Below are 26,080 nucleotides of genomic sequence, written 5' to 3'. Positions count from 1 at the left end.
ATATAAAGTAGATGGAAGTACTTTGCTGGGAGAGAAAAGTATCAAGTAGATTCATTTTGATTGTAATCTGGTGTTTTCTACAGCATATAGTAAAAACTTAGTAATACTATCAAAGTTCTATTCTTTAACAATACAAAACAGGATGAGATTTTCAGACAGATCATTGATGACGGAAAATATCGCGTACCAATATAGTAGCAGAAAGTGTTGGTTGCCAATACAGGGTTTTTTCACCTACAGTTCTGCACGCTGCAAAGTACGTAAATATGGTCTTAAAACCAAGTTGTTTTATACAGCAAATATAACTAATGTCACTACTGAAACATTAATTGCGACACCAAACACGTTGTATATATCATTGGTTGCACAGACCTAATTTATACGAAGTGTACAGTTTGTAAACTTCAAACAAGGATCAGTGAACACATGTCCAACAAATGACAAGGAAATAAAAAAAAAATGCCTAAGCAGTCTCTAAAGGTTTTGTAGCACATCATGAAGACTCAATGGCTGGTTTCAGGGTCTTTGGAATAGAAGGTGTTACGAAACCAGTCAGAGATGGAGACTGGAAAAAACAAGTATTACATAAAGCATATTGTTGAGGCCTGACAGGATGTGCGGCGTACACCAACGCAAAAAAGGCTCAACCATGCGTAACACAACCAAAAAAAGATCTGGTACCGTGTTAGCCAGTAGAGCAAAATGTGATTGTTCTCAGCAAGAGAAACCACATAATCTTGTAGATATGATACCTTTTAATGGCTAACAAAAATACATGATGTAATAATAGCGAGCTTCCGAACCAACGCAGGGTTCTTCTTCAGGCTTCTGGATTGGATCTGAAGAGGCATGGATATTTATACACACTTATAACATACATACTTATGACAAGGCACAGATATGGATGTGATTGGTTGGCACTTAAAAGGAATTCTGCAACAGCAAACAAACTTTTTTTTGTCTAGGCACGGATAGCGGAGTGAATCAACTTTTTGGACACCACCATAAAGATTTCAAACAACTCAATACAGACATCCCTGTATCGAAAACCAATTGATCGGCCTACATACCTCAGATGGGACAGTTTCCATCCTAAACACATCAAAAAATCCATTGTCTACAGCCAGGCCATCAGGTATAACCGGATCTGCTCCAACCCAAGAGATAGAGAGGAACATTTGTACCATCTTAAAAGGACATTTATAAATTAGGGCTACCATCCCACCTCAATTGATGACCAAATCACCAGAGCCACCAGGATACCCAGGAATCAACTACTCCAATACAAGGAGAAGGAAAGAAACAATCGTGTGCCTCTAGTAGTGACCTACAATCCGCAACTAGAGGTACTAAGGAAAACTGCAAGAAAACTCCACCATACCCTGCACAAGGGTGCCCGTCTGAAAACCATATTACCAGACCCTCCGCTTCTGTGTTACAGGCAACCTCCTAACTTGAGTAACTGTATAATCAGGAGTGCATTACCCTGTGACACACAAAAAGGAACTTATCCCTGTAATATAAGGAGCTGCAAGACCTGCTTACATATACTGACTTCGGACAGGATATGGATCCCCAACACACAGCAGGACTATAAGATCCCTGGGACATTCACATGTTCCTCGTCCAATGTTGTGTACCTGATCATGTGCAGTAAATGTCCTGTTGGGGGTCTTTATGTTGGAGAAACAGGACAGAAACTGAAAGCCAGGATGAGATCTCATCGCCACACGATTGAACACGGAAAAAGAGAATTGCCTGTGGCCGAGCACTTCTCTAACCATGGACATAACATAGGAGATATGAGAGTTTTGATATTGAAGTGTGGTTTCAAGTCACAAAACCACAGAAGAATTTGGGAATATAAATTGATAACCTTTGACATGCTGAATACTGGGTTAAATTGTTCCCCAGGATTTATGCGTGAATGGGAAGTGTGAGACATTTATTATACAGATAAGACCCCCTCCAACAGTAATTTAGGGACCATAAAACTTTCATTCCGCTATCAGCGCCTAGACAAAAAAAGTTTGTTTGCTGTTGCAGAATTCCTTTTAAGTGCGAACCAATCACATTCATGTCTGTGCCTTGTCATAAGTATGTATGTTATAAGTGTGTATAAATATCCATGCCTCTTCAGATCCAATCCATAAGCCTGAAGAAGAACCCTGCGTTGGTTCGCAAGCTCGCTATTACATCATGTATTTTTGTTAGCCATTAAAAGCTAACACAACCAAAACGTGCAACGTATACACAGAACGGAACTAAGGGAAATTGTTACCCTGAGAACCCCTGCTTAATCAGCAGGCTGAATCACTCTGATAAGTGCAGACCCACATGTGTACCTCGGGCCCGCTAATAAATCTTTAACAGGGAACCCCGAATACAAAAGAACAGTACAAGGAAACCAACTGTGGTACTTAGCTGTAGCAAAAGTCTGCAGCAAGGAAAAGGATCTCCAGAGGCAGGCTGTGCTCCTCAGCCCTCCCAGGAGGAAACCGAATTGACCAGCACGTAAGTCAAATGTAAGTCAGACTATATAGGGCAGGGCAACTAGAATCAGGTGAGAACTGACATCACTCACCTGACACCACGCCCCTCAGCCCTAGGAAAAGCAGAGTGACAGCTAAAACCTGGTTCGGCCTAATAGCAAGGCGAAGCTATCTGAACACCTGCAACACATTGGATCTTGAGATTGGCATCCCACTACGCAGAAGGTATGAACTGGAGAAGTGATTTTTTTTAATATTTATATACATACAGTATTTTGGGAATTCACATGTTTATTAGGGATGAGCGAGTATACTCGCTAAAGCACTACTCGCTCGAGTAATGTGCCTTAGCCGAGTATCTCCCTGCTCGTCCCTAAAGATTCGGCGGCCGCCGCAGCTGACAGGTGAGTTGCGGCGGGGAGCAGGGGAGAGCGGGCGGGAGAGAGGGAGAGAGATCTCCCCTCCGTTCCTCCCTGCTCTTCCCCGCAGCTCTGCCGCCCCGCGGCGGCACCCGAATCTTTCGGGACGAGCAGGGAGATACTCGGCTAAGGCACATTACTCGAGTGAGTAGTGCCTTAGCGAGTATACTCGCTCATCCCTAATGTTTATCCCTTTAATTCAAAGATTCTTCAGTTATTGTTCTTAACTTTCAGTACCATAAACACCCATTCAGCTGTAAACAAAAAGCTAGTTGGCTTTGAAATGTTCATTTGCATGAACATGATTTCTATATTTTACCGTTTTTTGACATGATGTGGTTTTAATAAACATGAACTAAACAAGATTCTTTTTACTGGAGTTGGCATTACTTTTTTTTGCATGGTGCAGTGGGTTGTTTGTGCCCCTCTTGGTGATAAATTTGCAGTGTGTCCATGAGCCATTCTCACTCCTGTAGCACATATACATACATACTGTAAAAGTGCAGTATACAAGATGGCCTGCAGAAGGTGTTAGAGCCATTCTGCTACTAAGATAAAAGCAGTTCCTACCACACTCAGGGAAAAGAAAGCTGGCTGCTAGCCAAAGAGGCTGTGAGAGACACTGCGTCTGGACTGGGAGCCCTAGTTCCGGTGTGGACCAGTTCTGGGCCTGTCCCAAGTCTGAAAGAGGCCCTGGTGGGGTTAGAGACAGTTTGTTTTCACTGCACCACGTATGCGGTTATGTCCGTTTTCCATTTAGTAGCAGAGAAATGTGCGCACCGGCGCTGCTTAGATCAGAGCTCCACTTCCATTAATAAGTGATGCGAACACAGAATACAGGCCGGGATAGGAGGCAGAGTCCTGGCAAGTCTTGTTTCTCTCCTGCAGTGGGTGCAACTCAACCTATGAAAATATCCCGCTGAAGTGTTATGTCCCTCCTTCTCTGCCACTACTTCAGTCATGCTGCCTTGCAACATCATGGAGGTAAATATAGTATATATGTCTGTGCATCTATATGTGTTAACGTGTGTACTGTATGTATGTAAAATGTATTTCTAATAAGCCGCCCATGTGTCAAATTGTGCCTGTGTGTTTGTAAGGCTTCTTTTAGATTAGCTTTGTGGGTTCCATTTTCTTGCACCTTTTAAGGGTTCAAGCTGATCCATCTACTGATGGAGTCGAACGGAAGAAAGCAGACTTCACTGATTTGGTTTCTGACTGGTTGTCCAGCATTTTCGTGACCAATAGAGCACAGCATGCAGCTCTATTTTGTAAAGGACTTAAATGCACATGACTTGTAAAAAAGACGGCAAAATATGCTGATGCAAGTGCAAAATAGCAATGTTCGCTCTGCAAACGTTCTGTGCTTATGTGTGTGCCAATGCAGATACGCTCATGTGAGTCCTTTCTAAATGCTGATATGGATGAAGCCTTAACATATTCTGTGGGGGTGTTTAGTGTGCTGAGGACCTTTATATACAACTTTCAGGCTGACTCCACACGTTAATGCTGCAAGTTTTTCGAGGCAGAAATCTCTGGAAAACCGCAGCGTTATGCAGCACAAGCAATATCGATGACATTTCAAAAAATCTCATCCACAAGATGCAGAAAAATCTGTAGCCTGAGTTGGCCAGCGGTCAGTTTATGCTGCAGATTCACTGTGGATTTTTCCCACCTCAACTCTCCTTACCCCTAATGCAGTGAGTTCCCATTTCTCGTTAACGCCTTAAGGAGGTGGCCACTTTGTTTTGTGTTTTGTTCTCCTTACTTTAAAAAAAAGTTTATTATTTTTCTGTTGACATGGCTGCCTGAAGGGTTTGTTTTTTGTGGTAGAAGTTGTATTTTTTAATGATAGAATTTAGGCCCCCCACACACGGGCGTATTTGCATTGCGGAGTCTACAGTGGGCGTCTGCCTCCGGACTTTGCAACAAATACAGCCCATAGTATTCGATGGCAAAACGCCATTTCATCTCCACGAGCGGAAGTCAATAGATTTTCTGCTTGCGGAGAAGAAATCGCAGCATGCTGCAATTTTGTGCGGGTTACGCATGGCCGGCTTCCATTGAAGGCAATGAAAGCAGTGCGTCCCATGGCAATTCCACAGGGAGCACTGCGGAAGTATCGCGGGATAGGCGTCACCCCCCAGTGCCAGCATCTACTGCGCACGAGTGACAGTGCCGGATGGCACATCCACAGCGTGTGCAGAAGCCGCCGGACAAGTAAGCTGGGGTCACCGGGTCGAACTCCGCTGCGATAATCCCGCATGTGGGGTCCGACCCTCCTGTGGGCAGGAGACCTTAATGTACCATATAATGCAAAAATGACATGACTGCTTTATTCTGTGGGTCAGTACGATTACAGCAATACCATATATTATATTTTTATATTTAATATATAAAAATGTCTTTGGCTATCCTTAAAAAATGAAATCTCTTTAGAGAAACAGTTATTTTCTGACCACCATGTATGGTGAATGTCGCCAAGGGGTTAACATCGCATGCTTTTTGATGACTACAGTACAATTATAAGACTAGCTACACACTGGCAAGCGCTATATAGGGGCCATGAATCCCGCCCCCATATCGCGCTCCCCACCATGTGAAATAAGAGATGCGAGGTGTTTTCATGTGGAAACAGTCTCGCATCCATGTGGATGCAGGAAATCCCCCGCTGCAGCGGTCGTTGCCATGGCAGAGGATCGCGGAGTTCTCCCATTGATTTCTATGGGATCGGTGCTGCTGTTGCCAGTACTATTGAAAATAATGGGGCTGCACTGTGAAAGCGCAGCCAAATAGAACATGCTGCGATTTGTTTTCAGCGTAGCATCACATTACGGTGCCATGCGGGAAAATATCGCTCATATGTATGACCCCACAGTAATGGGGTTCATATTTGTGCTTCTCGAAACGCACATTTTATCACCCATATGAAGCTGGCCTGAGAAAAGCATACAGTTTTTCAGCGCCACACTCTTACGTTGAGTATAGCCAAACATGCCAATGCATGCACAGTACAGATTTTTTTTTTCTTCCAAGTCTTTCTCCCCTGCGCCATTGCTAGGTGATGATACAGAATCCCTGACCTGTCCGCAATGTCATGCGGACAGGCCGTGGGTTGGACGGTTACCGCACAAAAAAATATAGCATACTGAGATTTTTCTTCTGCTCCTGGAAATTGCAGTTAGTTTCTGCAAGAGTGCAGGAAGAAGCGATTTTCCATTGCATGCCAACCACGGATTAGGCAATGCAAATCAGTTTGTGTGCAGGCGGTTTGTATACAGGGCCACATACTGCAGCTACAGGTCTGTACTACTAGTAGGTGTTCAGGTGATAAATGGAGCCTCTCCATCTGTCCAGCCCCATGATGGCGAACATATGACACGCGTGTCAGTGCTGACTGGGCCGCATACAGAGGAGTATGTGACCGCTTGCGGAGAACCGGAAGGTTTCGTCCTCGGCTCCTACACGGCAAAGTGCTGTAGCTGAGAATAAAACATTGCGGTGGGTAGACACTTTGCGCCGGAGGTCTGTAGGCCAAAACCACAGACCTCCGGCACAGAGTGTCTAGTAGTGCCGGGACTTCCGGTTAGGCCGCTGACCTCACTTCCGGCCGATGAACCTTCTAGCAGCGGACCAACAAAAGAAACCAACTGACGGATGAACAAAGAAGTCACTAAGCAAGTAAGTTAAAATCATTAGTTTTTGGTTTATTCGATACAGTTATGTTACAACTATACATTTTTGTTATTTAAACTATAAATATCACAAATTTGGGTTTTTTTCCCCTCGAAGTGACCCACCACCCGAGTTATGCTTGTTTTTTCGGCGAATTTTGACACACCAAGCCAAAAAGGTTGCCCATCGCTGGTCTAGCCACTCCACTTGGATGCCGCAAATCAGCATTGACTGTGGAATCTAAGTGGTTAATTGGCCAGAGTCAAAGTTATCTTCAAGCCCAACTGCTACAGGGCATGTCAGGCTGTTTATCATGTGACAAGTGTGTCAAGTGTCAGGAGGGGGTTAATACACAAGAGCCTCTTATTTACATGGTTTTAAGTAGACAGAGGAAGGCGATTATTCCTGCTAATCACAAATATTCTGTTGAATCATTTACACGAAGCACATGCATGTACTGCATTAGTAACACAAAGTAGGGGGAGGATTTACGAGATATCATTACAGAAAGTTGGGAAGACATTTACAAATTTGATGCAAGTGAACTTTACACATTGGGTTTCCCGGTTTACGATAAATCACTGATTATACTCACGGTGAAGTTTTTGAAAAGTTGCTGAAATCTCTGAATGTCTTAAGTGATGCAAACCCTGTTCACCTGCCATGGCACTGTCATAAAGTGGATTTGTACTGGCAGGATTTACTGTATTAATTTATACTGGAAGTGACCTGACTGCGGTCCTTCCTATTGATCCTCTTCTCGGTAGGCTATCCTCGGCCATAAACATAGATTAAGGAATATTGTAAATCTAAATTACCAGATCTTGGCTCTTCAGTTACTGTTCATGGCTTATTTGATTACAATATATTTCATCATTCATGTTCGAAGACTTAAACTACAGCGATGGAGTGAAAGAGGCTGATGAGTCGGGTTCTGCTTTATGAATATATACTTCCAGTTCAACTCCAGATTGGAGACTTTGTATTGTAAATGGCATCTTCGGCTTATAAACATAACTCCAAAACTTAAGGGTAGTCTGCATGTTTATGGAGATGGTTAAGGGGGGACATCCTTAATCCCCACTGCCCCGTGTATTTTTAGGCTACTAATTTACTGTTCACTTTATTGCATTTCTTTTTTTTGCTTTCTGTTTTGTTACAAATTTTCAATTCTATAGTTACAAATTATCTACCGATTGACAAATGCATTAAAGTTGCTTTCTTGATTTAAATGGGCCACATGACCTGTGAATATAAGATAGTAGCTTTAATCCCCTTTATGATTGCATACTTTTGATCACCCGATTTTCTCCACTTCAGCCGCTGATTAATCTCATACTTTTAGAAGTGAAGAGTTAGCGGTCTACTTGGTTGGCTGATGTAGGTCATCGGGTCGGATAGTGAAAAGCAATAACAGTTACTAATGTAATCTCATAGGTTTAGTTTATATTTTAGCTTTTGATACTTACGGATGTAGAGGCACAGCAGTATATTTGAAAGTTTAATTCTTTGTGTTTTTTTTTATGTTTTTACTTGAGATTTAAGAGAAGCTTATCACAGAGACGGGAAGTCTATATGTAAATTTTTCTTAAAAGCCCTTCACAGGTATAGACTAAAAGAATATAGTTTATTAGAAACTCTTAAAAACATATACGGGCTGACTAACAGTACTAACATACATTAACACAAAAAAGAGGAGAAGATATATTTCGGTGCAAGTTTGAATTATGCATCCAATGTCTCCAATGTAGATAATGGTCACAATAGCATGGTCAGTATAAGTGGATAACTTTTGTGCATATACAGAGTTCCTGCACTGAATGACTGGTGACAGTCGTATGTAGAGGTCGCAGAGAACTACGGCTTTGAATGACTGGTAAAGTCACAGAGAAATACGGCTCAACGCGTTTCTCCGCTCGCTTTAGAGCGGTTCATCAGGAGCCACAGATGTATATTTGACCAAAAAATCTTTAGTGGGATTAATAGCGTCAATCATTTAATTGACTAAGCTATCTTCCTCTTTTAGGATATATCTCCTCTTTTTTGTGTTAATGTATGTTAGTACTGTTAGTCAGCCCGTATAGGTTTTTAAGAGTTTCTAATAAACTATATTCTTTTAGTCTATACCTGTGAAGAGATTTAAGAGAAGCTGTTCGCTTTAACTATGTGGTGGTAGAATCTTTATAACAACTATAACAGTGTTAAGAGCAGAGCCGCGGACCAAGCCTGGATGGCAAAACTCAAGTCAGACGGCCATTACACCACTATGCGCTCTACTGTTCTTGCTCAATGCTGTCTTAAACTCGTCTTCTTTTGAGTATAACAAAACTTGTGTGGCAATTTCACAGTTCCGCTGTGCTTCAGAATTAGCAGCTACTTTCTTCCTGCCTTCCCTTTTTGTAGTATTGGATGATCCTGGAGCACCGATAAAATTGTAACCATCAGCAACAGAGAAGCTTGATGAAGAATTTACTCAATATAAGTGACTTTCTTGATAGTGGAGCTTCACTTTGTTATCTTTTTACCACTTCCACACCCTCATGGATACCTGATTGTACAAGAGGGTTGCTCAGTTCTAATCATTGCCATTTTGTTTAGAGGTTAACCTACTTCTTTAGGGTCTTGCATCGCTTCTGTATGGTACTGTTTCTGGACTTGGGCTCAGTGTCTGGGCTGCTATTGTTATTTTGTGTGCAGTATTACATTCAAATGAAATTTAAAAAAGGATAATGATGGTCTGGTCAAATAGCATAAAATGGCACCATGCTGCTGGGGTCCAAAGTAGCACTAGTAAATGGTAGTGCAATACGTAAAGTTATATTTCTGATGCTACACATTTCAGCACTGTACAAACCGTGTTTTTCAAGCGTATATGCTTGAAAAAGGCACGGTTTGTACAGAGCCGAAACGCATAGCATTCCGTCAGAATGTGCGGAATCCGCACTAAAAGAGAACATGCTGTGATTTTTTTCCTCCGCTTGTGGGAATCGCAGTTACAATTCGCAAGTGTGCAGGGAGAAGCGATTTTCCATAGCATGTAATGAATGGTATTTGCTGCGGATCCGTGGTGCGGACGCAGATTAGAGATCCCGCAATGACAATCTGTTAGTGTGCAGGCGGCCCAAGTCTCTCCCTTCCCCCCTTCCCTTCTCCTCTTTCCCCTCTATAGACTTTTATGGGCATCATAAGTAATCATCCTCATTCCTTCAAGAGGTTATCCATCTTGGAATCTTTGCCCTTAAAGATGAACTTAGGTGAGAACAGCAGTGAATATCAAATTAAACGGCAGTGAGAACCCCTGTAGTCAGCACTTTAGAGTGATTGTTTTTTTTAAGCACAAAAATAGGTAGTTATTTTTCACTTTTGCCATTTATCACATGGGCGATCATATTAACACTAATTGTCTCAATGTGCAGTGACGATTTAAGTTGAGCAAACTCCTGTAAATTAAAAATATATAGAAATATGGAATTAGCCTGTTATTTTGTTCCGGAACTGGACAGACAGTACACAAACCGATCTGGCCTGTGATTCCCTTTTGTGTCCTACCATTGCCAGCATCGTTCACAATGCCAAGTGTTTGCATACTAAACAGTTGTATTAATCATCTGTATTGTCACCAAACAATAGCTACTAATAGATGAAACAAGCGAGCTGCTGATGAGCTAATGTGAATTGTGGGTTGAATCGTTTCCATGTTGACCAGGTGGTCACCCCAAAGTGATATTAATGTGTAATGGCTACCATTGTCCTATGTTGATGTGAAGCTTTCAATTTCTAAAGCATAGCAAAGGGGTTACAGGTAATACATTGGATAATGGTTTATGGACTTCAAAGAAACAATGTGAACATATCAAGATTAAAGGGGTTTGCTGGGACTTGACTAATGACCTATTCCTCATGATAGGTCATTAATTGTCGAGAGGCTGCCGCTCAGGATTTTCACCAATGAGCTGTTTGTCCGCACTGACGGTGGGTCAGGCGTGGTCAGAAGCAGATGGCCCTGTTCACATTTCAGCAGCCCAGGTAGAAATTGCAGGCACAGCTCCCATTGAATTCACTGGGAGCTGTGCCTGCAATACCATCCCGCGACCACTGCAATGTGGACAGAGCTGTGTGCTTCTGGCTTTGTTCACAATCACAGCAGACCTTGTGACCAGCTGATGAGCGAGAAACCCAAGTGGCTGTTCCCACCAGTCATCTATTGATGAGGATAGGCCACCAATAGTTAAAGGGAACCTGTCACGTATGCACAGCACCATAAACAAAATGGGGGATGTGACAGGAAGCCGCACAAGACATTTCTTATATTCACCCACCCCCTGGTTCCTGCGCGCCCTGCCGCTGAAGATCGCACACAGCACTGAAAATCCAACTCTTGTCACTCATACATAGTAACATAGTTTGTAAGGCTGAATGAAGACAATGTCCATCTAGTCCAGCCTGTCTAGCCTCCTGTTTTGTTGATCCAGAGGAAGGCAAAAAACCCCAAGAGCAGAAGCCAATTAGCCCTTTTGGGGAAAAAATTCCTTCCTGACTCCCTAATGGCAATCAGACTGTTCCCTGGGTCACCCCCTAATAGTTCCTACCTGCCTGTATACCTGGATTAACAATTAACCTAAGATTTATAGCCTATAATATCCTTCCTCTCCAGAAAGACATCCAGTCCCCTTTTAAACTCCTCTATGGGTTTTGCCATCACTACGTCCTCAGGCAGAGAGCTCTACAGTCTAACTGCTCTAACAGTAAAGAACCCCAGTAGTAATACGTAGATATAACTCGTCAAACTGAAAAGTGACAGGTACCACGCCCCCTGTCACTTTCCGCCCCTTATGTTGCTGTGTCAGCTGTGCTCCTTCTGGTGTATAACAGTGTATAACTCGTCAAAATCAGCCTAAGTTATTATGCCGTCCCTTTCGTTCAGTGAAACTTAGATTTCTGTCCCTTATCTTAATGCGGTATCTGCTTCCCTTCTGGAAGCTGGGAGCTGAACTTTCGTTCAGTGAAACTTAGCATGGGATAGCAGAATTGTCAGGCACCTGTCACTTTCAGCCCCTTATGTTGCTGTGTCAGCTGTGCTCCTTCACAGTCCTATGACGTGTCAATCATGATATACTCTGCGGAGCAGAGTATATTCTGAATATGTCCGGATTTATCTACATCCGAAGCCTATTACGATTATGTCCGGCTTTACCTACAGCTGATATTGAGTATATTATGAGACTTTATCTACAGTCTCTTATTTCATGAAGTTATCTATCTCCATACATCCCCAGCCTTTTAGCCCCCCCACCTTTTTTTGTTTTCACAACAAGAGAGAGAGAACGCAGGAGACTGATGCAAAGTTTTAAAAAGCTTTATTGAGTACACGTGCGAATACATAAAATATTATAACTGCAATGTACAGAGTCCTCAGCCAGCAAGGCTCCTTTTTCATCAAATAATGCATGTATGAAGTAAAAGTATCTTTTTTCTTACAATTTCAGAGCGGCCAAAGCAGTGATCAAATAATCCATTTTTAATTCATCCAGGTCCTCTCGTAGTCGGGGGTCAACAATGACCGTAGAAGGCATATTAATCTCGGCCAAAGCGTGCATGAAGGTGGTCCACCCCAGAGGGTGACTTTTCTTGGTAGTACTGTGGTTTTGCGTAGCATGACGGATCAAACCTTGGATACTGGACCCTCTGATAGCGTTTTCTTTGTAGACGAACTCCCCTTTAGTGTTCCACGCTATAACTTTCCTGTTCAGCGTGAGTCTGTGTAGCAAAAGCACCGCACCATGCTTGAATCCTGGGGTCAAATCACTTCGCTGTAAAATAGCAGCCACATCAGCATCGTGGCGCTCTTTATCCGCCTTTCGCGGCGCAGAGTCCATAGCTTCATACATCATGGCTTAGTAGTTGTGAGCTCATCAGAGTTGCGAAGCAGGCTGACATATTCTTACTGCGCTGGAAGCCAGCGAAAAGCGACGCCCACAGGGCGTGATTAGCCGCTTTCTGAAAAATAACCACTCAAGGACCTAAGGGGCAACAGCCCTGGCTATATGTACAATTCAATCTACAGCCGTAGTTTATGCGTGGTATATTATACTTTACAAACGCTGCCACAAATACATCATTTGATTTAAATTTGTCACTGAAACAATCCAATACTTTTTTATAAGAAACTCCCCTAGCAATTTGGTAAAGTACAAACACGCAGTAATGGCCACAATAAGCGCTAAGCGTATCTTGTAACTGATTATCTTGATATATGTATGTGCGACAATTCCGGTTTAAAAAGTTTATAAACGCCTTTGGAAATAGCTCACTTGTTGGTGGTAAACCGTAACTATCAAAAAATAGGGCTTTCTCATCATCACACAAGATAATTAGTACCCAGTGACGACCTGGATGGCTGGAATCGTCTGTGTTTACAACATAGGCGGCCGGTTTTTGAGATACAACATCACGGGGTAAGAAGTCACAGGGATATACACCCGCAAATAGCTGATCGGTATAAGGATCTGCCTTGAGAAGATTTGTAATCTGTAGAGTGTTCATGATTAGTTGTGATCATACAGGACTTCTCTTCTGTGGTTTATCTCCAGAATAGCTGGGTTGAGGGCGTACACTATCATGTTTATAGTGTGCGGCGTAGGGATGGCAAATCTGATTTCTGCCCGCAGGTTCCCCGTTTTAATGAGGGAGTAGTGTAATCCTGGTTCCTGATCCGGAGAAAGATCAAAAGAAAAAAATGTATAACCGCGAATGTATTCTTCTCGGTCAATAGCGATCGCGCTGTCTGATTTGTCCTTTCCGGAAATATGCACAAGAGCCATGTACTCTCTAATGGCTAATTCGGCATCGAAATTAGGCTGAAAAGGCCTGGCGGGTATCTGTTGTCCGTCCAGATACAGAGAAGCAAAATTGATGTCGTAATGATTAAAGCAGATAGGATTCTTCTGATACGATCCGCTAAAGGCCTCATTATCGACAAATCCTAATATCACTGTTTTAGGAATCTGCCCGAGGAACAGATTTTCATGGTTCGTAATTCGGGCCCCTGCAGGCACGCTATAGACTTTTAGGCAGGCTCTTTCTAGTCCATATTTAGCCGTGGATGAAAGAAGTGCTTGGCTGTGACCTATTCTGACAGCCGGTGACACTTGCACGCGTTTTATGAACAGGGACGCTCGCGTGATTTGAACTTTATACGGCTCGGGATCGGAAGACATCAGGCAGAAAGAGTCTTTATTTCTAGTCATTTTAACCTTAAGATCCAATCCATTTAATATGAGCTTTGGCTGGTTAAATATATCCCCATAAATAGGCCCCAAAAGTTCCACAGATTTAGAACGGCGTGAGGCCTGGGCTCTTTTGATGAAGCCTAAGTTGGGGCCATCAAGAGTCCTATCATGATGATGACCAGACGTGTCTTTGTAGAACAGTCCAGCCGTAAGCTGTGATGCCAGCGCTTGAGAACCATAATTCAAAATAGTTTCAATATACGCTCTATAGCTATAAAGATTATCTGATTGCGAGATAATACGATCCCCCAGCGTGATGTCCACTTGGTTGAAAAGCGTCGCTATAGGATAATTAATAAATGCAACGCGAGCACCGTCTGGGATGTCCGAGTTATCTTGTTTAACTATACGGCAGGTTAGATGTAGGAGGGTATTATTTAAGTCATAATAATATTCACCGCTGCCCGATATGAAGAATTCCAATGGTGCGTTCTCGGTGAGTGCCGCTATAGGCTGTACTTCAACAAATAGCGATTTTTCAATACTCGTTTGTGTGGGCGGTATGGCGAAAATATCCAATTCAGATTTGGTGCATTCTATGGACCCGTCGTGTATGAAAGCCATGTTGGAGAGTTAGAAGATGTCGTCCGCTGAGCGTCTAACCTGTTTCTGACGTCGTCGTCTTTTACGCAAAGCGCTCTTATCCATGAGCATCGGGGGCATTGCGAGACGCCTTTTTCTTTTACGAGTATTTTTGGTGACATAAACAAGGCCTGAACCGCTTTGAGCTTGCTGGGGCTGATTGATCCGATCCATAACAGCTGTGGAGATAGTTGTGACTGCGTCTTTAGCGATGTTTTTGACAGCCGTCTTTACATGCGGTTTTACTAATTCTAGGCCTTTTCTGAAAAGAGGAACGGCTCTTCTAAAAAGCCCACGGAACAATCCAGCAAGCCCCGCCCCATACATATACTCATCACCCCGGAAGCTTTCCAGGCCACGACCCGACTGAGCCACGTAATAATTCACGTACACTTGGGGGTCGCCATACAACCTCTGAGACAGCATTTTAACGTGACGATTCGTTGCGCGGCCTAAAGTGTAATCGTACTAAGCTTTTTCCGTACTTGAATTTAACAGGACTGCCCTGATCGGATAAAATTGTAATTGTGATAGAGTCAAAATGATGTTTGCACAAGGGTATGTAATCCGGGCGGACGTAGTGCAACGTGACAATATTGGCATTTTTACCGCTGATTTCAACGTTTTTTAATAATTGGACATAGCTATCTCCCACAATCTGATGCTGAACAATATCTGAGTAAATAAATAATGTATAAAATCCTGCGTTTATATCGGCGTATTGTTTTCGTCTTTCAGGTATAGTATCGGCAGATGCTTCGCTATATTCTGGCAGGCCTAACAGAACCGACAACTTATGTCCCGGGGCAAACTGTATGGTTGGCGAATCGGAAACTGTGACAATTCTTCTCACAGCGTCATAACGCAGTTTAAATACGTCGTTTGTTATCTTCAAGACTTCAATTCGTTCATTGATGGCTCTTACCAAATCCGCAATGTTAGAATAAAATCCAGGCTTCATATAATACTCGTTAAAGATACCCCCCTGTTTAGCGATGAAAAAGTTGCCTTCGTACGGATCAAGCGTGTCCCACGTATGGGGGTACTGTATCTCCGTTAATGCCACTTCATAAGGTCCCGAGAGATGAACAGGCTTAGCCAATTTCGTAGTATAAGTAGAAATTGTGTTTTCAGGGTAAATTTTAGAGGACGCGTTACTAGGGAGAGTTATATAAAACGAGCCAGACTCCATGATCTATGCGGTCGTCAACTGATTTTCAGTGATCCAGCTGTTAAATTTTGAAGGGTATCCGAGCCACTTTACAAAATAATGCGTAGTACCGCGTCGCCGTCTTTTCTTCAGTATTTTTTCAATTCTGTAAATACGGTTAGCGTCAGCCGGTACGCGCTGTATCTCCTCTTTATAAAATGTTCCCTCTATAGGATCACCGCTCAGGTCGGCTAGTTTATAGAGTGGTTTTTGAAACCGCGTATTAATAGATTTGACTACAAAAATTTCATCCGTGAATGATTGCTCATAACTTTTCGCAAATGTTCCTTTATATTGAGAAATTCGTACATGATCTCCAATATTTAATGAAGGGTTGTCATGCCTCGAGTTCAGAATATCGCTGTAGACATTTCGCCATATTCTTAAAGAGTTATTTTTCGTTACATCCACTGGACGGCACTGAATAGTACGATGATAAGTTCGGTTATAACTGAATACAAGATCAGTTAATATGTCGATATAACGAAAAGTGTTACGCTGTGTGAGGTATCGCCACATTCGTGTTTTTAAAGTCCGGTTAAAACGTTCAATCAATGCGGCCTTTACGGAGTTAGTCGTATAGAAATGATGTATACTGTAGGAACTACAAAGCTGTTTCATGGGGCGGTTCACAAATTCCCTTCCGAGGTCTGTATGAAGTTTTTGGGGGACACGGCCATCATTTTCAAATATCAGCTCGAAGGCTTTCGCGACACTGCTTCCTGATTTGTCTGATAAACCTACGCACCACGCATATTTTGATAGCGCATCTATAACTGTTAAAATATATTTTAAGCCATTGTTTTCTTTAGAATATTGTATTAAGCTTACGAGGTCAGCCTGCCACTGATAGTCGATATCTGATACAATTATTTTATTTCTTACAAATTTCTTTCTGGCCGCTCTATGAAGACTGTAAGTATTTTGCGCTGTTAGCCACTGGGCAACACGTCGGCGTTTCACACCATTAATATGCTTGCATAGCTTATCAATTCCACCGAATGAGCCAGGCTTTGTGGGATTAAAATATCTTCTGCGTAAAATGTCTTCAGAGCTTCTAGAATCCATACTGGTTTAGGGTAATAAATCTAAAGAAAGTCCAGCTTTTCAAAAGTCCAGGGAAAAACACAGGGTCAGAGGAAAAAAAACAGATGCCCTGTGTGTGATAAACATCAAGAGGAACTTTACCACATGAATTGGAAGTTAATCAAGCTACACCAAAGAAGGCTTCTATGAAATCCTCCTCTACAAATGTCTTTAGTGGCTAAAAACTAATGACATAGCAGGTTTTTGGCAGCTAACAACTCGACTCTACAAATTTCTTTAGTGGCTAAAAACTAATGACATAGCAGGTTTTTGGCAGATTGACACAGCTGTTACTAGTTAGCATAGATAGCTAGGTGGTTGACCATTTTCCCGCGCGAAGCTCTTTAAAAGGACAATTGAAACAGCGATGTCATAACAGCATCTAACAGCCTCACACAGAAGCTCTCTGATCTCTCTCTCCCTCAGCTCAAAGGTAAATATCTCCTGTATTTTTTTTTATTTGTTTATATTTCTTTTATTTTAATATAACTAAAGAGATTTTGACGTGCATTTTAGAAATATTCACAGAAAGTTCTTTTTTAATTTCAGATGGACGCTCAAGGTAACGATACGCAACATCTTCTGGCAAATCTGTATACTGAAGCCGAACAAGGTAAAACTGTATTTAATTTTTTCTTTTTATAAATCACGTTATTTATACGCATTTCTGATCATTTTCACTTTTTTTTTTCTTTTCAATGTTTAAGCGGATCTATACGATATCCAGAATTTGGGCGCTGACGTTCTGGCTGAACTGTTTCCTACGAGTTCTGAAGAATGTTCTGCAGTTGCCGACATTCTAGATATTGCACTCGGAGGTATGATTTATATAATTAAGGCCTTTGTCCATATTTGCAAACGTGTAGATGTAGAAACTAAATTGCTTTTTTCTACAGAGATGTCAATTGCACCAGAAGATGCTAAAGACACCCAAGTCTCTAAAGCCTGTGAAATGTCGGACCATGTGAAAAATTGGATGAATCCTGGAACGCAGGCGAATAAAGAAAATATCCCGGCAAAAAAGCACAGGCCTGACGCCCCTAGCATTATACCGCAATGGCGTAAGTTAAGCGATTAAACATATTTAAATACTTGTAAATACACACGTTAATACGCATAGATGTAGTCTGATTAGCTTTTTAGTACATCGCTGCGTAAATATACATGCTGCCATGCATTGCTGTAGTCTGGGTAACTTTTAGTACGCGTTAGCTGTGTTAAGCGGCATCAAACATGGCTCTGCTGCGCATTATTAACCCTTGTTTAGCGATGTAATCTATGGCGTTGAGTCAGGCTATACGCTTGTTGCTAATACGCTGCGTAATAGGTAACTTAGAACGTATATTGACGGATTATGTTTTACTCATTCCGACACATTTTCTTTTTTTATATATAGATACTGCATCGCTGATGAACTATAATCCAACACCCGCATCTGAGTTAATACAGCCAGTGCCTAGATATGCCAATCCTTCAGCGACGCGTGTCAACCCGGAGCTCAGCGTGTTTAAGCCTCAAAATGGCCGGCCAAGATACGACTCGCTATTACCGATTTCAGAGCTAGATGAAGACCAATCTCTATCTGTGGAATACAACACAACTTCTGCTGGTCGCTGCAAACCGAGACCACCTCCATTAAAGCCGCAAAATGGAGGTGTCAGAGAGGATTATAATACAGCTTCTTTTGCACGCATAAATCCTGGACTAGGACCGTTAACCCGTCAAGATGGGAGTGGTGGATACGAAGCTCTCTCAGCAGTTTCTGCGATGGTTGAATGCCCGAATAGCGACAGAAGCGTTGGTAAGCCGCATGCCTTAAATTCAAACGATATACGGGACTGTCATAGCATACCTACATGTGATACACAACAAACACTAGACACAGCACCCACTGCCCCTAAAACACGTAGAAAGAGAAGCATAGCTCCCAAAAACATCACAGCAATAGGTGCAAATATGCTGCCCGGTCATAGCGCTGTGGGGCCTGATACACCGCAAAATCTATCTGGATCACTCACTAACACTGTTAGTCGTAGAAAGAGGGGGGCAGCTCTTGAAAACGCAGAGGGTAAAAGACAAAAAACGCACGATGATAAAACCATTGTCAATTCAGAGAGGTATTGGTCTGCAGCTATAGGGAATGAATTTGATAGCATACACCATATGGCCTTTCAGATTGGTGGGATAGCAGCATCCTTGAAAGCTGTACACGAAAGGGCTCAGAAGCTTTTGACCTCCGAGCCAGACTCTCGCAGAGGTCCAGAAATATTTGCTTTAAAGCGAGAATTGACTGAATTAGTGAGAAAGCACGCAAGTGGCTCCTTATGACTGTCAATGACAGGCTCTGGATTGAAAAAATGTAACAAAAACAAACGTCTTGGCTTTCACAGATCACGGGTTGTTAAAAAAGCTATAAAAATGCTCCACACAGCTAGGATGTCCATAGACCGTAGAAAAAGTAGAAAGTCTACACGACACAACACAACACAGAGACAGGATGCAGACACTCTGCAACATTCACAACTGTCTGAACATCATGAGCCCGATGTAGTTGTTGATCAGCCTGGTGCTGCGTCGGTTTTTTTAGAGTCTTTTTTTCATAGACGCCGCGAACTTTCAAGGTTCAGGGGCATTGAGCATGTAGAGCATTTCAGGTTTGTGAATTTAGACCGTATACAGTCATTTACCGATGCTATGAGGGCCATTCATGGTGCTGTTGAGTCTTTGTTCAATAGAATACGGACTGATATTCAGCCCGGCGACTACATACATCTAAGTCTGAATGGTGGCAGTTCTCTGGATACGGTTTATTCCAAAAAGCAGCTCAGGGATGATTTTAATGTGGAGAGCTTTTTAAGCGCTGTGGCTTCAGCACTTCAAAGTAATGCAGAATGTTTATCCGGCGATTGTTTGCATCTGGTTGTCACAATAATAAAAAATAGGAGAGGTGGTGTGACTCGTCGCAGGCGCTTGAATTCGATACTTTACACAAAGATCATCAAACAGAAAAAGCGCTGGTTGTATGACTTTAACAATTATGATTCAAACCTATGTTTGGCTGCTAGTCTGTACGCAATGCTGGAGGTGGGGGCAGCTGCTCCTGCTGATGATGGTGATTTATTGGCACGTGCTAAGCAGCTACACGCTGCTCTTGGAATCCCTGAAAACCAGCTGGTCAGTTTTAGTGATGTAGATGCTTTTGAGAGATACCTGAACATATCTATCAAAATTCTGTATCATAGCGATGGTGATTGGCGCTATTATCACACAGGCTCCGTGTCCGCGGGTAAAACTGTATATATTTTGTATCATGATAAACATTACTACGGAATTACAAACATCAAAAGCTTTATTGGAGAACAATATTTTTGTGATCATTGTAATTCAGTTTACCACCACAAGAATAACCATTCTTGCCTGCATTTTTGTACAGCATGCCAAAAAAATGATTGCGCTGAAAGTATCGGACAACAGTATCGCTGTCCCAACTGCCGTGTATTTTGTCGCTCGAGCGAATGTTTATCACGGCATGAGAAGTTGGCCGCGATTGATTTTACGTTTTGCAGAGTTAAAACATTTTGTGATCGTTGTTATCGATTTGTGCCCAACAGTGATGATGGTCATAAATGTAAGGGGCTGTGCTGCCACGTTTGTCGTGCCCCGTTGCAAAAATTTGATAGACATCTGTGCTACATGCAGCGCTACAAACCGCCTAAGAAAAACGAACGGTATATTTTTTACGATTTTGAATGTTCACAGGATACGGGTTTGCATATAGCGAATTTCATTTTTGCGACGACCTTGTACGGTCAGAACTCTTGGGAGTTCGAGGGTAAAACGTGCACTCGTGACTTTGTCCAGTTCTTTGCCAGTGGCAAGTTTGCAGGCTACACCTTTATCGCCCACAATGCTGGTAGATATGATGCATATTTTATCGTTAAGCAGTTGATCCGAGAACGAATACGTGTAAAGCTGATTAGTCAAGGAGGGCGGCTTTTGTGTGTGACAGCGCCTGATATGAACTTGAGGTTCATAGACTCGCTGAGTTTCATACCCATGAAACTTAGCAAGTTGCCGCAAGCTATGGGCTTTTCTGATTCCAAGGGACACTTCCCACACTTTTTCAACACTGAGGAAAATCAAAATTATGTCGGACCCCTACCTGGTGTTAAATATTATGGGGTAGAATACATGATGTCTGATGAGAAAAAGGAGTTTATGGAATGGTATGAGTCGCAAAAAGATGTTGTTTTTGATTTTAAAGCAGAGCTAAAGAATTATTGCAAAAAAGATGTTGCTGTTTTGAGACAAGCATGCGAACTTTTCAGAGATCGAGTCATGGAAATGACTAAAAAGACTGTTTTAAAATACTGTACGGAGCGGCGCAAAAAGGTTCCGACGACGATATGTGTTGATCCTTTTCAGCTCATCACTCTGGCATCTGTGTGTATGGCTATGTACATGTTTAAATTCCTTCCAAAAGACACTATAGCCATTGTACCTGCTGATAATTATCACAAAACAAAAAAACGTTACTCGACACCCGCTATTCAGTGGCTCATGTACGTGTCTCACACAGAAAACATTGACATTCAACACGCTCTGAGAGGAGGTGAAAAACAGGTGGGCCGCTATTTTTTGGACGGCTATGCGTTTGTTAACGGTCAGCACGTCGCTTTTGAATTTGAGGGGTGTCATTTTCACGGATGCCCCTCTTGTTACAATGAAAAGGATGTAAACAAACTCACTAAGACCACATACAGCCAGCTGTATCACACTTTTCTAGCCAAGAATCGTTTCTTACAACAATGCGGTTTTACAGTGCGCGTCTTGTGGGAGCATGAGTGGAAGGAAATGGTTGAAAAGGAACCACAGCTTCAATCATTTCTTCTCAAAATGCAGTTCCCAGTTCCGCTAGAACCGCGTGATGCCCTCTATGGCGGGAGAACTAACGCCATAAAGCTCTATCACAAGCAGGCTGCTGGGGAGATGATAAATTACTACGATTTCACCAGTCTGTACCCCTTTGTCAACAAAACAAAAACATATCCTGTAGGACACCCTGAGATCATTTATAAAGATTTTGGTTACATCAAAAATTACTTTGGCCTTGCAAAAGTTAAAGTATATCCGCCCAGAGATTTATTTTTCCCGGTATTGCCTGTGAAAATGAACAAGAAGTTGATGTTCCCCCTCTGTTACAGATGCGCTCTAAACACACAGGTAGAACCCTGCACACACAGTGAGGAGGACCGCGCTATTGTCGGTACTTGGTGTACGATAGAGCTAGAGATGGCCGTAGAGAAAGGGTACAGGATAGTACACATCTACGAAATCTGGCATTTTCCTAGAACCTCGGATGATCTGTTTGCACCCTACATTAAGTTACATCTTAGGGACAAACAGGAGGCCTCTGGTTACCCAAGCTGGTGTACGGATGATGTCAAGAAAAGCGAATACATCGCCGCCTTTCTTGAAAAAGAAGGTGTGCAATTACAGCCTGACAATGTGGTTGTGAATTCCGCTAAAAGGCAAATCTCCAAACTTTTCCTTAACTCCTTGTGGGGTAAATTTGCCCAGAAACCTGACCTTCCGTGTACCAGCATCGTGACTAATCCCAACGAGCTTTTTGAGTACGTGTTTCTCCCCTACTATGAGATTTCAGGTTTGAATTTTATTGATGACGAGACAGCCAACATCACCTGGAAATACACAAAAGAACATCACAAAATCAACAAAAACACAAACATCTTTATAGCTTGTTTCACAACCGCTTACGCCAGACTAGAATTGTACTCTATTCTGGACCGACTGCAGGAGAGGTGTCTTTATCACGACACAGACTCGGTCATTTTTGTGCATCGAGAAGGCGAGTGGAATCCGCCGTTAGGCGATTACCTGGGTGAGCTAACCAGCGAGATACCCGATGACACATACATCACAGAGTTTGTGTCTGCGGGGCCTAAAACCTACGGCTACAAGCTGAACACGGGTAAAACCGTCTTAAAAGTTAAAGGCATAACTCTAAACGTTGCTAACACGCAACATGTAAATTTTGACAGCCTAAAAGATCTAGTTTTGGATTATCAGCACAATTCCTACCCTGAAACGCAGAAATCTATTCACATAGAACAGCCTGGGATTGTGAGAAATAAGAAATACTGGGATATTGAAACAAGGCCGTTGCGCAAAACACAAAGATGTGTTTACACAAAGAGATACTTGTTAGATGATTTTACGACATTGCCTTTCGGCTATTAGCTCATATGTCAGACGGACGTCTGACACATTCTATTCAGTTCCTGTAATATCGTTTGAATTTATGTATGTTGGCTGAATCTGTATCATGACTCGTCTGCTTCTTTTCCTGACCAGGCTTTGTAAGAAATAAGAAGCATCGGGTCTCTGGCGCAGGTGCACTACACAAAGTACAAAACCGAGTGAGGAGGCGATTATTAGACGAATTTACAATATAACATCTCGGTTATTAGCGCTGAAATAATGGATACACGTTTGCAACACCCCTTCTCGTGTATTTTAGCCGGACCCTCTAACTCTGGGAAAAGTTACTTTGTAAAGCAGTTGTTACATAATGCCGAAACACATATATCACACAAGCCCCAAAACATTGTGTGGTATTACTCCTGCTGGCAAAAACTGTATGATGAACTGTCTGCTTCTTTCCCTATCATCAGATTTATCGAGGGCCTTCCGAAGACATTTATAGATGATGACTTATTTCCGCCCGACAAGGTAAATTTGACCGTTGTTGATGATCTTATGGAGATCGCTAGTGAAAACAGCGAAATAGAAAAAGCATTTACCAAGTATGTACATCACAGAAATCTCAGCATTTTATATCTTGTGCAGAATGTGTTCTGTCAAGGTAAGAAAAGCCGAACGATAAATTTAAATGCAAAGTATTTGATTCTCTTCAGATCCCCTCGTGATGTATTGCAAATTGTCACACTAGCGAGACAGATGTACCCCGGAAAGACGCGCTTCTTCTTAGAAGCCTTTGAGGATGCGACACGCGAGCCTTATGGGTATTTGCTGGTAGATTTAAGGGGTAATACGCCGGAGGAGCTGCGCTTGAGAACGGGCTTGTTTCCACCAGCCTTACCAGCTGTGTATATTCACAAAAAAAATCACCTCTAAAAAGTGAGTACACCGTCTTGCACCCTATTTTATCCCCCGTGCATTCTGGTGAGAAGATGTCTGAGAGAATCCGTCGTAATTGGAGTCTCTTAAAAAGGCTGGTGAAAGCTAAACCCAACGTCAGAAAATCTATTTTACGCAACGCTAGCAATGATTTAGTTACAGCCATAGCGGAGATCGCTTTAAACATTTTAAAAGGTCGTATACCCCTAAAAGAACGCCAAAGAAGCGCGTTAAAAAAATGGCGCAGCGCTATAAGACGTTTGGGTGATAAAACCCTGACCGTAAAGAAAAAGAGGCGTATAGTCAATCAGGCCGGCGGTTTTATAGGTTCACTCTTGGGTTTTGCAATACCGATAATTACGAGTCTACTTGCCAACCGATAATGGAGCATGCGGAGAAAATGTATTTGGTTCCTAAACACGAACTGAACAAAATAAAGCAAAGTGTTCCTACAACCCCTGACATACGACAGGCTGCTATTCATCGCCTTGATGACGAGATTAGCTCAGTTTTACAGCGTAGCGACCTACCGGATGATGTGAAAATTAAAAAATACACCGCTGTTTTACAAAGATACTTGGTTCATGCTAAACAGGCTGCAAAAGAGCTAACAACGTTAAACATTGTAACTCCGAGTGATACTGGTCATCAGCAATTGTCAAATGCCGAACCTGTTAATAGAAATGCTGTTCATGAAATTGTAAATCATGTCAATCCCCGTTTCAGAAAAAATGCAGAACTTTTGCTAAACAGGTTATCGCAGAATGGCGATATTACAGCGTGGAATGCTAAAGAGGAGTTCGTATACAAAGGGCAACCCGTTCAAGGGTCCAACATATTGGACCTGATCCGTCATGCTACGCAGAGCCATAGCGCTACCAAGAAAAATCACCCTCTGGGTTGGGACGCTTTTATGCGATCGATGGCCGAGATTAATATGCCTTCTACGGTCATTGGCAGCCACGGCACTAGAGAAATTCTCCAGGCGCTGAAAATGGACCTGAACGTCGATTCCCCACACGCTACCCTGCAGAGGAAAAGCCTCCCTTATCCTTCCACACCGCCAAGTGGGACACAGGCCACCTTGCTGCCTAAAAAGAGGAGTCTACCAATGCTTCAAACTGCTTGGTTAAATTTGTAAATCACTGTAAAAAATGCGACTATATCCGTGTTAAAGTTCATTGTGTAATAATTATATATATTATTTCTATAACTTTTTTTCATTTATGTATTCGCACGTGTACTCAATAAAGCTTTTTAAAACTTTGCATCAGTCTCCTGCGTTCTCTCTCTCTTGTTGTGAAAACAAAAAAAGGTGGGGGGCTAAAAGGCTGGGGATGTATGGAGATAGATAACTTCATGAAATAAGAGACTGTAGATAAAGTCTCATAATATACTCAATATCAGCTGTAGGTAAAGCCGGACATAATCGTAATAGGCTTCGGATGTAGATAAATCCGGACATATTCAGAATATACTCTGCTCCGCAGAGTATATCATGATTGACACGTCATAGGACTGTGAAGGAGCACAGCTGACACAGCAACATAAGGGGTGGAAAGTGACAGGTGCCTGACAATTCTGCTATCCCATGCTAAGTTTCACTGAACGAAAGTTCAGCTCCCAGCTTCCAGAAGGGAAGCAGATACCGCATTAAGATAAGGGACAGAAATCTAAGTTTCACTGAACGAAAGGGACGGCATAATAACTTAGGCTGATTTTGACGAGTTATACACTGTTATACACCCAGAAGGAGCACAGCTGACACAGCAACATAAGGGGCGGAAAGTGACAGGTGCCTGACAATTCTGCTATCCCATGCTAAGTTTCACTGAACGAAAGTTCAGCTCCCAGCTTCCAGAAGGGAAGCAGATACCGCATTAAGATAAGGGACAGAAATCTAAGTTTCACTGAACGAAAGGGACGGCATAATAACTTAGGCTGATTTTGACGAGTTATACACTGTTATACACCAGAAGGAGCACAGCTGACACAGCAACATAAGGGGCGGAAAGTGACAGGGGGCGTGGTACCTGTCACTTTTCAGTTTGACGAGTTATATCTACGTATTACTACTAACCCCTTTCTATGTTGGTGATGAAACCCGCTTTCCTCTAAACGTAGCGGATGCCCTCTTGTTACCGTTGCAGTCCTGGGTATAAACAG

General features: G+C 42.5%; 2 protein-coding genes across 3 annotated transcripts; one reads left to right on the top strand and one right to left on the bottom strand.

Annotated features, from left to right (window-relative positions):
- Positions 1 to 13,131: 13,131 nt before the first annotated feature.
- LOC136578632 (uncharacterized protein F54H12.2-like) lies at positions 13,132 to 14,439 on the bottom strand. The gene has a single exon (XM_066578825.1). The coding sequence runs from the start codon at positions 14,437 to 14,439 to the stop codon at positions 13,132 to 13,134; it is 1,308 nt and encodes a 435-aa protein (XP_066434922.1).
- Positions 14,440 to 17,103: 2,664 nt separating this feature from the next.
- LOC136578955 (uncharacterized) lies at positions 17,104 to 25,182 on the top strand. 2 transcript variants are annotated; one of them, XM_066579179.1, is made up of 5 exons: positions 17,104 to 17,186; positions 17,303 to 17,366; positions 17,461 to 17,571; positions 17,650 to 17,814; positions 18,150 to 19,097. In XM_066579179.1, exons 2-5 carry the CDS (start codon positions 17,303 to 17,305, stop codon positions 19,079 to 19,081), a joined length of 1,272 nt encoding a protein of 423 aa, XP_066435276.1. In that variant the 5' UTR covers positions 17,104 to 17,186; the 3' UTR covers positions 19,082 to 19,097. The 2 variants fall into 2 exon arrangements, with proteins under 2 accessions (XP_066435276.1, XP_066435277.1); XM_066579180.1 differs by lacking the exon at positions 17,104 to 17,186 and adding an exon at positions 23,129 to 25,182 and having other exon boundaries at positions 17,271 to 17,366; positions 18,150 to 18,554.
- The last annotated feature ends 898 nt before the right edge of the window (positions 25,183 to 26,080 follow it).

Source organism: Eleutherodactylus coqui, chromosome 9 (assembly GCF_035609145.1).
Source record: "Eleutherodactylus coqui strain aEleCoq1 chromosome 9, aEleCoq1.hap1, whole genome shotgun sequence".
Classification (NCBI taxonomy): Eukaryota; Metazoa; Chordata; class Amphibia; order Anura; family Eleutherodactylidae; genus Eleutherodactylus; species Eleutherodactylus coqui.
The sequence above is the reverse complement of the archived record's forward strand: the minus strand, read 5'-3'. Positions and strand labels throughout refer to the sequence as shown.

Bases quoted from the DNA above. Each gene is read 5' to 3' on its own strand.
- LOC136578955 (XM_066579179.1), top strand. From the start codon at position 17,303: ATGGACGCTCAAGGTAACGATACGCAACATCTTCTGGCAAATCTGTAT. The intron at 17,572-17,649 runs GTATGATTTATA...TTTTTTCTACAG, and splicing joins TCTAGATATTGCACTCGGAG to AGATGTCAATTGCACCAGAA. The intron at 17,815-18,149 runs GTAAGTTAAGCG...TTTTATATATAG, and splicing joins TAGCATTATACCGCAATGGC to ATACTGCATCGCTGATGAAC.
- LOC136578632 (XM_066578825.1), bottom strand. From the start codon at position 14,439: ATGGCTTTCATACACGACGGGTCCATAGAATGCACCAAATCTGAATTG.